The following is a 13,664-nucleotide window of genomic DNA, read 5'->3' on the forward strand; positions in this document are numbered from 1 at the left end:
TACATTAATGATTTCGTTTTGCAGGCTGATATTATGGATATCAATGAAATTTTCAAAGATTTAGGAATGATGATTCATGAACAAGGTGATGTGATAGGTAAGTTCAATTCAACTATTACCTGAAATTTTTTATTCAATTTGTCTGGTGAGCTGCAGTGTAGAACTTCCTTTTGCAGGAAGAATTCCTCTAATGACACTATCAGTGCTAAAGCAAATCAGGTACAACCTAATAATGCGTAGACTTGCTGAGATGGCTGGGAATATAGTAAGAAAGAGTGCTTAAAATCTAGTTTTAAACATGTAATTTTTTTATGTGTATAAAATGTCTTTAAAGTAGTTTTTTGGACTGTTTGTACATAAAATTTGAGTTTGTGGGACATTTTACTGTATTTGTTAATGGATCTAAGTGTGCAGATTCTGCAAAGATTCATGCTTTGCCTTTCATACGAACAGGTTTATTGTTTTAACAAAATGTGACTGGAGAATCCATTTTCTGTGTCAGCTGCTAAGCCATGCTCTTGTCTATGTCCAGAATATATTTTCAGGGCTTTTTTACCATCTTGACCGATAATTGATTCATATTTTTCTACTGAAAAAATACAATCTGTGTCAATATGATAGAACACCAAACTAGAATTATGACTCTTGGGGTATTGTTTGGTCTGTTGCTTCTGTTTCATAAACACTAGGACTTCTTTTAATCTGAGCAGAGAGTAGTCAGTAGTAAGAGTACAAGTAAAAGGTAATTTAAAAATGGAAAAAAAAAAAGGTAGAAGTACTGAAAATTTCTGCCCTGATTGGTATTTATTTCTGGTTGGTATCTAAGTTTTAGCCCTGCATGCACAACAGGAGAGCTGTTACCTGACATGAATTCAGCCAATCATTGCCTGGGCAGTTCTGGAATTAACTCGGGCATAAGTGTAGGTTGGGTCAAGCTTTCATAATACAAGGTACATTGATGAATACTGATGAAGACATCAGCATTTTGGGGCAGCTGTTATATATGCTCTCAAGTATATTTCAGCATTCTGTGCCTTTGTTTGCATTATAACTTACCAAAATTTGAAATCTTTATTTTCAAAACAAAGACAGCATAGAAGCCAATGTGGAAAATGCAGATGTACATGTGCAGCAAGCAAACCAGCAGCTGTCAAGAGCAGCAAACTACCAGGTAATACCAGCTGTGTGAAACTGTCCTGCAGTAGTCTTGACTTAGGCTTTCTTATGTATCAGGATATTTATGAGAGACAGGACTACTGTGAGACACTGTAAAACATGGTTTATTGCTCTATTACCTTATAAATCTCATGGAAGGGTAAGACATTAAAGGTGTTAGATCTAACGCCACAACATCAGAAGCTGATCTAATTCTCAATTGCAATGCCTCATTAGTTTTTCAGCCAATCAGGTATTTCTACAAAGTTTGCTAACATCTTCTTACACCAATCATTAATTGCTTTGTCTTTCATGGCTTTGCTGCAATGTGTCATTTTTCAATCAATCATATAACACTTCATAAACTTACATTGATGCATCTTAAACTTCTAACTAACTTTATAACAGGTTCTATTGCTAAACTTTGAAATATTTTACTATCTCACTTAACATGCTGCTTTGCTTACATGATAAATATTTCTGTTTGCTTAAAACATATTTCTACTTAAACTGCAAACTTATTTTCTTGTTTCATGTCTGTTTCACTTCAATGCTCTAATTCTCCATGCCTTCTCCAAGGTCATAGGTCAAACACTATATCCATCTCTATCTCTGAGCCTGTATGCATAAGGCCTGGGGAGCTTTCTATGCCAGCATTTCTCACACTTATGAACTTCAGATTTTGCCTAGCAAGTTCCTCAAGGCTTGAAGACTTAAAGGTTTATGTTAGACTACAGTGGTATTTCTAGGTCCATATAAAATGAAAGTCAGTGACTTCAGAAAGCTTTGGGTTTCCTGTGATGCTGTTTCCAGTCAGACTGTTTAAGAACCTTCTGAGATTCTATGAGAGCATCTGGAGTTACACCTTTACTTAAAACAAACAATCAAAAATTCCAAAACCAACAGAAAAACCTTACACAGACTCCTACTTTTATAATTCAAGAAGGTAAAGTTCCTATATATGGGAGATCAAGCCTTTGGAAATCACTGGAGGAGTAGGGAAGATAGGCAGGAAAATCTTCTGAAGGTGTGGCCAGTTAGCACCAATTTTTGCTGTCTAAAATCTTCCTGAAGCTATATATATCCAGCTTTCATTACTTGCTACTCTGATGCTGAAAACATATTTCAAACTGTCAGACTTTTTTGAAAAAAAAATACCTTTATATGCCACTTCTTTATAACATTTTTGGCAATTACTAGAAATAATCTTCCCCTTTAAGTTAGAGTTAGTCCTTAGACTTTTTTTTTTAAATCCTCTTACGTGTATTAGTAGTCGCTAGGACAGTAAATGAGTGACAGAATGTCTGAAAGACTGCCTGTTGATTTCAGAAGTGGGAGAGGGCGCATCCTTGGACTGTATTCTCAGTGGGATTAATTGGCACACTAAGTACGTTTGAGGACTCTTATTTTGATACTTCAAAAATTCAGAGAAAAAAAATAATAGCGACCTAAAATTTTAGTGTAAGGTGTAAGTTTTCTGGTTGAAATTTAAAATGAAAAGCTTCATGATTTATTTTGAGGAGGAATCTTCCCATCTCAAAGGAAGGTTATCAAGACTTGACAAACTTCTGTTGAGTGAGTCTTGCAAGAGGCACCAAATACTGCAGAGTTGCTCTGTGTTTGGATAAAAGGACTATGTAGTTTGCTTTGGATTTGAACTTTCCTTTGCTTGAAAACTTATCCATGTTCCAAGGTGCTGAAAAATTTCAGCAACTATTATATCTGGCCTAACCCCCTCAAGGAAGTGTTAGAGGCCCAGGTGTGCTGGGAGACACAAGGCTGTTGATACCCATGCAGTTCCTGTTTGTGGTTGGATGAGCTCTGTGCCACTCATCTGTCCTGTGAAGTACATTCACAGCAGAGCAATATGGGCAAAGCCAGGCTGCTTCAGCACTTGTAGAAATTATGATCAATTACATGTTGAAATGAGTTTGCCATGCCTTGCTTAAGTAGTTTTACAGAGGAAATGTTTGACTTCAATGCATTTCTGGTAAGAGGTGGTCAACAGGATGCAGAAGGAAGAGATTGTGACTGTAAGGAGATAATGGACACAGGAGGAAGGTACTCCAGCAAACTGGTTAAGTTCTAGCAAGTAAAATAATGAAATGAAGAAATCTTAGCCTGATGGTGAGAGAAGTTGCAATGAGACAATAAAACTAGAAGAAGAGAATTGTTACGAAATTTGGTGGTCTGGGTAATACTGGGCAGAGAATTGACAGCTTCAATGAAGAACTGACACAGATGTTGTTCTTCAGAGAGGAAAATTTTAAAAACCCCAAAACATCAAAACCACCCAGGCAGAAGAACTTTTGCCAAGTACAGCACAGACTGGCTTTACTTCTGGGGCTATGGCCTAGAATCCCAAGATCTGAATGTTGTTATTCCTTGGCTATCGGCAACAGCCTGAGAAACTCATTGGTACTTTTCTTTTATCCTGTGAAGGAAACCTTCAGATTCCATACCCTTCAGGTAAAGAATGATAGACTGCTGCTGATCTTGAGTGGTTTGGTATCTCAAGTTACAGACCTGTATGGGAAATGCAGAAGTTCTCAACATGCTCGTAATTTAGACTTTATTGTAGTGACATCTATATAAGTGTGTCTCTAGTCATGTCTCTTTGTTTTTTGTCTTTTGCTTTTTGTTTTTATTGTTTGTTTTCTTTAAGAGCAAGTTCTACCTAAGAAAATTGGCAAAAACACCCTTAAAATAATTGTGAATGGATACACAGCAGTCTAAAATTGCAGTCCGTTGTTCCCTTCTGTATATACACTAATAGTATTTTTTTTTTTTCTAGGAGGCCATTTCTGCCTCCTCTGTTGTGCAACTGGTTATCCATTTTCCTCTCTATGCTGTCACCTCTGCTCATGTTACTTCCCCCAGAATTCTAATTACATCCATTCATTACATTACTGTGTTTTCTTTCATTAATTAATTATGTGTACCAGAAAATGCCACTGAAATAATTCTGTTGAATAATATAGCCATAAATAAGGTAGATAACTTTGCTTTTTTTTTTTTTAGATTACTCGACCATCTTTATATGTAAGGACAGAATTTAGTTAGGACCTTAAAAGCATCTGAATAGTTTTCTGATGTTCTGATGTGGTACAATTTTCAATCAACTTGGTTTTCTCTCTGTTGGCAGCAAAGATCCCGAAAGAAGATGTGCATAATCATTGTTATACTTGCTGTTGGAGCATTGCTTCTTGGACTCATCTTCTGGTTATTTTCAAGATAAGTCTCTGGAAAAAGCTTTGTTGATTGTATTTAAATTAGGAAAGGAAATTCATAGTCATGGTTTGCTCATTGTGAAGCTGAGTAAAATAGTTGTTCTGTACTTCATCACACTCTTTTTTATAAGACTGTTTTGTTTTAATCTGAGAAATAATGTTCTCAGTACTGCCATCAGTATAACTGCCTCTCCTCTCAGATTTGGGTGCTGTCTTACCAGAAAAAAAACAGTCAATATCATAAACTGTTCCATTAACTTGAACATAAAACATCTCAAGGTTTAGGGGCTAATCAAAGTAACGATAATTTGTGTTGACAGGGTGAGTAATTATCTTTTGGGATATTGCTAAATGTTGCTGCCAAAACAAACTCCTGGATTATTGCTTGAGGCAACAAATTCACATCTCAGAATTTGTTTTTAAGTTAGAAATATATTTCTTCTCTCTTTCCCTTCCATCACATTCACCTACCCATTTGATATGGGTGGCTCAAAAATAAAATGTAGGTTGCTGAAGTTGATGTGTTCTCTCTTTTATACCTGAAGCCTGTGAATTAAGCCTTCAGTTTGCTTGAAATCTTTTAAATGTTCCATTTATCTCTAAATCTGGTATCAAGTATGGTTATGTCTGGAAGCCTCCTGCAAAGGTAGGAAGGTTGAATGATGTAATTATGTGCGGTTTTTTGTTCCAGTCCTTGCATTAAGAAATACTGTGTTTTATTGCACACATCTGGTATCTTTGCATCCGAAATGTGCATGAGTTGGTTTGGTTAGATGAAAATGTGCTCTAGTCTGTGACTTCATAGACTTGCTGGGAAGAATAGAAATTCACAACTTCCTAGCTGCACATGAATGTCACTGTTCTTAAACTGCTGTAATTTAGTTTCCATGAACAGGTCTGAAGTTGTATGTGATGTCTTTCACACAGCTTAAATAAAGAAGATTACAAGTTCAATTCCAAGTTCATCACTGGTATTTGAAGTTAGGTTAAAATCAGTTGAACTGGCTGAAAGCATTAAAAAAGTTTGCTTATAGCCTTTAAAATGACCTTTTTTTTTTGTGCCATTTTGTACTAATATATTAAAAATGTAAAAACACTTTTTTGCCAATTAATCTATTTGCCTTTTTACTTATCTTGATGAATTAATCTGAAAAGTGTACAGATGAAAAAGTCTCTTAATCTGTATTTTATAAAATTCTTCCATACCAGACTGATAGAGAATGCACTGTGTACATGGTGAGCTACGAAATATTATTTGGGAGCAATCTAACTGTAAGCATAAAGTAATTGTAACCATACAACCAAAATAAAGGTCTTTTAAAGAGTACACTTTTCTAGTAGTTGCTTTTTTTTTCAGAATCCATCTTCAGAAGCACAGCTGTCATCTAGACAACTCCAGAGAATTTTATCTCACCTGGTGAAGTGGTCCCAGGGAACCTCTCTTCCTATACTTCACAAAGTTAATGAAAATGCTCCTGCATCTTGCATTCTCAGCTAGTATTGCTAATGCCCTGGGATTTTTGTTTTCAGACTACACTAGCCTAAACTAGAACAGCAGTCAGCATTTTAGCCAGGTAGCTTTCTTACCAGTGAACTGTCTAAAACTGGCATTGGAGATTTCCTGGCTTTAATGTTTAACAAATTCTTTGCACTACTGCAAACAGGCAGAGAAGGATGACCTGATCCTTCTTGCCTGTTGCAGTACCTCATATCTTCCTCTGTCAGTGACTGATTCCACTGACATGCTGAGGAACGAAAAGAGCTCTTTGGCAGCAGAACTTCAGCTCTGACTCCTAACAGATTAGAAATTCTCTCTATGCTTGTTACTTTTTACATTGCATTTGTCTTCTTGTTTGGTTTTCTGCTAGGGGGATTCTCTACTGAAATGTGTACCACCTTGAAGGATATTGTTCCTGGGAAGAGATGGTATAGTTACTGATTGTTTACCTTATAAAGGGATGAATACCCTCTTTACTGAGTTTGTCCAGTAGTGACTGCAAGGTGGGATAGCCAGTACATAAAAGCTTCCACTATGAGGAGCTGGTGAGAGTCAGGCTGGGGCAATAGCACCAAATAACTTGGAAATTCTGCAGGTTGCACAGCATTGCATTTCCCAAACCCCTGCTGCAACCTGCGATCTCTGCTCTTCTGTGTCTGATTTGTGAAATAAAATGTCTTTATTTCCCACATGGAATTGTCTCTTTATTTTCAGAGTCATGTGCCTGTTCGGCTGCTTTCTGGTGTTAGTGGTTGGGGTACTCTGAGGGAGAAGAGTGCTCCTGAGAGTCCCTGTGGGTGCCTTGCCTGCTTTCATTGATGATTTATTGAAATAAAACCCTGCTTGTGGTGTGGGGGTGCCTCCCCCACATGCTCTCAGATGAAAGAATTCTTCCTTGACTCCCAGTGGAGGTGGGACACTGGAGCCCTTAACCACTGGGTGAGACAAAGGGCCAGCTCTCAGAAGTCACAGGATGGTTTTGGAAGGTGTGTTGGCTGCTGCTGTTCCTGCCACCTGGTCTGTGAGGCAGGGGCTGGTGGGGAGGTCAGTGCTGGAGTGTTTACACACAAGCTTCTGTACCTGTTGGAGAGACCAGCCTGCAAGGCCCTAATTGCACATTAAGCATCTTGGTGCTGTTAGTTTCCAAACTTGATTAGGCAGAAACAAAGTGCTGGGAGGGGTTGTATTTAGAGTGTCCATGTTGAGGGGCATAAATACTCCTTTCCAAGCTGCTCTTAAAGAACTTCTCTCTATCATTTCCCTCCCCTACATGAATACACTCTTAAATGTATGAAATGCAAATTCGAAGTGTTTAAAGGAAGCTTTGATATTTATTAAGAACCCAATAAAATGTCTGGCTGTAACATGTATGAGTCAATGTTTTTAGAACCAAGATTTTGGCTGTTCTGAATTAACCATCAATATCTGTCAGATTAGGAAAGCCAAAAAATGAAATCAAAGCACCCTTCATTTTACTGAAGGAATCTGCTAAGAATAGTTCCTTTGTAGTTATCTTAACCACACACCAGAGGTGCTTTTGTGTTCTTTCTTACTTTTTCAAAGAGTTGAAAATCACAGGGGCACACAGCTTTTTAAAGCTTTTTCTATTTTTTTCTCTGCACCTCCCCCCTTTTAAATTGTTCTGATATTCAGCAGGGTATGCAATACCCCCAAGCTAACTGTACCGAGGAGCCTTCTTAAGTCACCCACCCACACATTGTGTGTGTGTATTGTCAGCAAATATGTTTGGTGTCAGAGGTGTGGGCTAGATTTTGGATATCAATAGTTTGAAACCATGAAAAAAGATGGAGTAAGGAGTGGAGAGTAAAGTGGGGAGGTGGAGAGAATGACATAATCTGTTAGTGAAGTTGAGCCAATACTGTTGTAGTTGACCACTGGCTTGGGATGTTTCAAGCACAGTGTTGTTGGGTATCACATGTGAAAGAGATTAATTGCTTTGCTTTTGTTTAATTCTGATTGAATCTCGTTGATGATTTCAAGAGCACCAGTGAGAGGGGAGAGTGCAGAGATCTCCTTGCTGCTGGATATAAACAGTTGATGACTTTCTGTTTCTTACGGTACCTGTGGTGCAAAGTGGTGCTTCAGTGGGTACCACACAGCTTTCCCTTTCAGTTTGCAATTAAGTCCAGAGCTGTCACCCAAAGCTGTTGTGGAGTGAGGATTAATTATCCTCTGATGAGGTGCCCACCTGCAGAGCTATTCTAGGTGTTATTGCAGTATAAGGTTTGCAAGAATAAATATCTGAAAGCAATCAACTCCCAGGAATCTTTGTCCTTGTAAAGGTCTCTCTGACAGTGCCCCTGATGCTATAGAGGTTTCTGTAGCTTAAGAATGCAGATAACAAAGTATTTACTTAGCTTTGTATATCCTGATACATTATATCCTTCTGTGATAAGGGGAGTCATGTTTGCATGAACAAGAAACCCAGGAATAACCAGAAAAGGTAGCAAAATCTTCATTTTTTAGAGGCAGAAAGCAATAAATGATGCTGTAACTTGCTTTTTAATGCAACTCATTCTCAGCTTTTCCTGTTGGCTGTATTGAATGTCTAGTCTTGAACACAGCCGCAGTGGCTTGGTTTGCTCCTATCTCGAGTATCACTATCTCAAATATCAGAAAGGTACTCAGGGTAGGGAAATGCATCACACTTGTGGGTATGGTGCAGGTACAGACGAGGGCCACAAAATGGCTGGACAGCTCCTTTTTGAGGTCTGAGAGAGCTGAATTTGTTCAGCCTAGAGAAGAGAACATTCCAGGAAGACTTAATTGTGGCCCTTCTGTTCTTGAAGAAGTACTCCAAGAGAACTGGAGAGGGACTTTTTACAAGGATGTGTAAGGGGGAATGGTTTTAAACTGAAAGTGGATAGGTTTAGATTAGATATAAGGAAGATATTATTTACAATAAGGGTGGTAAAATGCTGGAATAGGTTGCCCAGAACAATGGTGGATGACCCAGCCCTGGAAACATTCAATACCAGGCTGAACTGGGCTCTGAGTAATCTGATTTAGTTGAAGATGTCACTGCACTTTTCAAGAGGGCTGGACTAGGTGACTTTTAAAGAGTCCTTCCAATCCAAACTATTCTATGATTTTGTATTTGCAAGAATATTCTAAGAAGAAATATTCGGTATAAGTATCTGCTCTTTAATAGTCATATCTCTGTAGATGAACACAACATTTCTTTGCTACTGCTAATAAAATATATTTTTCTGATTTAAGACAAAAATAACCTAGATTAAAATGCTCAATATCACAAGAAAATTAATCATTTGAAGCTTTTTCTTTTTATTACTGTCACATTTTAAAATATGTCTTGTGTATTTTTTAAAAAGTGAAAGGTGAAAAGTAAAAATAAATACAAAGAAAATTGGAAATCACTGGCAGCACTGTCCACCCTTCCTTTCCCCTTCAAAATTCATTCTGGACTGAGTTGTAATTGGGTTTTTCCTTTATTTAATGTTTATGCAGAAAATGTTTGGTCTTTGGCACTACAGTTTGACGTCTGAAGAGGTAATAATGATGGGAAGGAGTAGGCACACTGCATAATCCAGGCAGTATAAAAGATAATCTGCCTTCCCACCTTTACTCATAAAAGCTGCTGGAGCTCACTGCAGTTGCCAAGTTTGCATTTTAGAAGGAAGGGCTCCAAGGGAATTTCTCAGCAACAGCTTCAACTGCTCCCAAGTCCTGCCGGCTGGATGGACCTTTATCTAAAAGAGGTAAGCAGGGACAAGGAGAGGAACTTTTCTCCTTTAAAGGAGAACATCAGCCAGCAACCTGGGGAGAGGGTAGATAAATATACTCCCTGCCATTTGCACTACTTTTGCTCCCTTCCCACCCACCCCCTCTCCTCTCTCCCCTCTCCCCTCTCCTCTCTCCCCTCTCGTAGACACAGATGTTCTCAATGCAGAGGAAACTGAAACCCCGCAATTGGGTCCTTCGTATCTTGTCTTCAAGAACTTTTCTGTTGTCTCATTGTCTAATATGCTGTTCTCCAACAGCTTTTCTTCAACTAGATAAAGAATAACTATTGTCTTGGGGATTAGCCATGGTATTGTCAAGGAGAGCTGGGCTGAAGAAGTTTGGGGGATCAGAAATGCTTGTTAAAAAGTAGATTTATACTGTCTTTGTAAGATGACAAAAACAAGTTGAGGCTTTCTTGTGTATCAGCCATAGTTTTGATGTCTTCAGCAAATCATTATTTAAAATAATCAGAGAACTGCTAATAGAGACGCAAAGTAGACCATTTGTCCCTGATTTGTATTGTGTCTGTTAGTTTACAAATTAGTCTGTAAATTCCCAAGCAGGGACTGCAAAGCTTGAAGCTCTAGGGGAGATGAGCCATGAGCCATTATCCTTCATCTACTGTAACCCCACAGGGCATCCCTGGAAAAGGGCAATCTGGCACCTGAGTGGCCACACTCTCCCCCCAGCTGAGGGGGAGGAGGAGAATTTTGGGATGTCTCGGGAGTTTTGGCTCAGTTGTAAAGGAGGCGGCTATCATGTCTTAGAAGGGGTCATAAACCATCAGACCCTCGTACTCATTCCTGAGGCCTTCCATCTGCTCTCTGCAGAGGAGGTGCTTGGGTATTCCTGAACATATAATATTTGAATTCCCTGTTTCCTGGGACTTCCACCACTGGGAGCAGGGTGAAGATGAGCAACAGGATGCCACTGGATCCATGGGGCTGGTGGCTATCTTCCTACCTAATCTATTTCTCACCCTCTCCTCTCTTCTATTTCTCTGTCTCTACCTGACATTTACTGTTAAATAAAATCTATACTATTGACTTTGGCACCTGCACTTTCGTGCAGGCTGAGGCATCTCGTTAATAACCGTAATAATCAGATCTTAACATTGTGTCAATTCACCCAAACAGGAAGTTATTTTTTTAAAAAAGCAACTGTTCATGACTTTTCCTGATCTTGCCTTTTGTGCTGGCAACTTTTCCTCTGTTCCAAGGCTGCCTGGCAGCCTGTACAGCTCTGCTTTAAAGCTCTGTTCACCCCATTGTGACAACTTTCCTTCTGCAAATAAGGTCAGTTAGGTTGGCTACATGATTACTGTACAAGTCAGTAGTTCTAGGCTGGGAACAAACATTTTATTCCCTCACTGTCAAACGCATTCAGTGATGAAGCAATTTGACATCATCAATTCAGAAACTTCCATGAACAACTCAACCAGTTATAGCCTTGATCTCAGCATGCTCTTCCCAGTAAAGAGAAAAATTCAGATTGTTTATTCTGGCAGACACTGGAGTGGGGATTATTTTGTTATTTAACCCCTGCAGTTCTAATTTTATGATGGAATTGCATCTGAAGAAAGGCAAGTGCCCAGTGAGCCAAGCATTTCCTTGCAAGTCAACCCTCCTGTCATCTCCTCTTCCTGCCCCTACTCCTAAATTTACTTCTGAATGTTGCCGGGAGCATAGAAGTTTGACCTCAAGTTTCTTTCCCCTCAGACATAAGATATCTATAAACACTCTAGCTAAACTGCAAGTCCTCTGCATTTTAGGTAGATATTATTTCTCAAAAAAAAAAAAAAAGTTATGAGGTTTATGATTCATCCATTTGCAAACACAGCCCTACAAAAAAAAAAAAAAAAAAAAAGCTAAAGGGATATTTTGTAAACCATGCACATAGACTAGAAGAGTTCTTAAAACCCAGAAATATTACAAAAAGACCACAAGACTAAATGAAAGTAAGAAAAATATTTGAAAGGAGAGGATGAGGTAGGGAAGACAGAAAAAGATCTTTCTGTAGCTTCTGCTACAGAGAAGGGCAGAAACAAATGTAACAACTGTAGGTCTGAGAAACTGTAGATGACTGTAATGGTTGTAGTGAATAACACTGTGCAACATTGTTCTGCACAATAAATGGTGGCTGTCACCCTGTACAGATGTCTCAAATTTTGGAAATTTCTCTTCTATGAATAGCCTTCTGAAGCTGGCCTTCTCTACAGCCAGAAAAACCATCTTTGCTGTTGTTGCTGTACAGCTTTGGGAGGGGAAAAACGGGAGCTGTTCTGCATGTTGTGTTTCATTTGATTCCTGAGAATTCAGTAGTTTGGTGGAGTCATTTTGGCTATGATTCTAGGGAAGTGGTCAATTCCCTGAAGTTTTATTGACTTGCCAGTTATTTTCTTGTTTTCTGGGAGGGCTGCATTTGGAGGGCTTGAAGCAGAAGCAGAATGCGTTAGGAAAGTTTGCAAAAGGATTAAGACCAAAGTAATGGCATCACAGTAATATGAAGTAATTGAGTTATACAGCCATAATTCTGTTTGGTTATGTGTGAGTTGTTATGAGACAAATGTATATCAGTCTCAGAAACTTAAACACTTAACAAGTGAAGTATTTTATTAAATAGTATTCAAAATTTCAAGAAGGCATAAATATTTTTGCCTTGATAATATCCTTGAGGTAGCAAAGTCAGAGGGTGTTGTATTTTAATTACGTTTTGTTCTTCATTGCTTTTATACCTCATCCCTGCCATTCTGCCGGGAAGGTGCTCAAATATGAGGTGTTCTTTATGCAAGTTTGTTCATTTGTGCTTTTCAACATGATTCCTTTGCACCACAATCATATCTCCAATATTCCTGTTCCATTCTGTTGGGATGTTTCTAGCAAGAACTCCGCCCCAAGTTGTATTCTCTGCTTGTATGCAGCAATTCCAGTCCTCAAAGGAATGTGAGGACATGACTCTTCAAGACTGATATAATTTGAAAGGTGTGTACAAAATACTATGGAAGAGGTAGTAAAATCTTATGTTAGTGTGACTTGCAGCTCTTTGATGCTAAGGACACCTTGAATATTTTCATCTGGCAGCTAAATTTTTTTTTTTTTGAGACACAAATTTGGGCTGACCTTCAGAAATTGTTTCTAAAGGGAGAAGGGAGGAGGTTCCTCAGATAAGTGCTATGTCTTTCCTCATTAGGTTTTGCCATGTAAGTTCACAGAGGATCTTTTGGTGAAGTCTTTAACAAAAGCAGACTAAAATTATTTAAGGAAGGCAAAAAGTACAATATTTTCAAATGCTTTACCAGGAAACCATTTGTCTGATAAAACTTTCTTTATCTGACTGATAAAGAAAAAAATACATATGAGGTTTGTAAATCAAAATAAGAAAGGATAATGCAAATTGTTTAAAAAAATCATTTAACCTAGTTCTAACATGAGCTCCTTTTAGGAGTTGCTTGTTTTGTTTTTTCTACTTATGCAGGGTTGCAAAATTTTCCATGGATACTCATCACAGAATACTTCCCACTGTGCTGAGTAGTGCCTAATGACTATTACTCATTATGGTGCTAATAGTACTGATTTGCTTTTAATGGGTGCCAAGATAACTTGAGTGTTTATTCTGTGAAAGATGCTGAGGGCAAGGGGATGAAGAAGACTTAACAGGATGGCACAGGACTGGGGCTAGTCTGGGCTGCTGTGTGGGAGTCATCTTGGATGAGAACAAGTATGTGACAACTGCACATCTGAATTGCACTGCTTCTGAGGTAGTGATAGGGAAATAATTTATTTTAAAAATCCAACAAACCAACAAGCAAATCAACAAACCCAAAGTGTTGGCTTGAAACTCAGGCAACAGCTTAGTAGTAGAGTCTGAAGCCTGAGATGCTGTGGCATCCCTGCTTAGGCTGTTTTCTCATTCAAAGGGGATCAGAACAATCTGGACAAGCTCCATACCAATCACCCTATTGGCAGCTGTGATTCCCACCAGGTGTAAGAGCAAGGTTTGGTGACACACAGTGCAAG

General features: G+C 38.5%; 2 protein-coding genes across 3 annotated transcripts in view; both read left to right on the top strand.

Moving 5' to 3' along the window:
* STX7 (syntaxin 7) overlaps positions 1-5,712 on the top strand; it is a 31,636-nt gene extending 25,924 nt beyond the window's left edge. For both annotated transcript variants that reach the window (XM_014874252.2, XM_088161772.1), the window contains 3 exons: positions 25-97; positions 1,089-1,171; positions 4,301-5,712. In XM_014874252.2, coding sequence (XP_014729738.1) covers positions 25-97; positions 1,089-1,171; positions 4,301-4,393 — 249 coding nt within the window. In that variant the 3' untranslated portion in view covers positions 4,394-5,712. The remainder of the gene's footprint in view (positions 1-24; positions 98-1,088; positions 1,172-4,300) is intronic.
* Positions 5,713-9,587: 3,875 nt separating this feature from the next.
* Positions 9,588-13,664, top strand: part of MOXD1 (monooxygenase DBH like 1) — a 64,440-nt gene continuing 60,363 nt past the window's right edge. The window contains exon 1 of the mRNA XM_088161774.1: positions 9,588-9,623. Within this exon, the coding sequence (XP_088017900.1) occupies positions 9,603-9,623 (21 nt within the window). The 5' untranslated portion in view covers positions 9,588-9,602. The remainder of the gene's footprint in view (positions 9,624-13,664) is intronic.

Source organism: Sturnus vulgaris, chromosome 3, assembly GCF_052056855.1.
Source record: "Sturnus vulgaris isolate bStuVul1 chromosome 3, bStuVul1.hap1, whole genome shotgun sequence".
NCBI classification, from domain to species: domain Eukaryota; kingdom Metazoa; phylum Chordata; class Aves; order Passeriformes; family Sturnidae; genus Sturnus; species Sturnus vulgaris.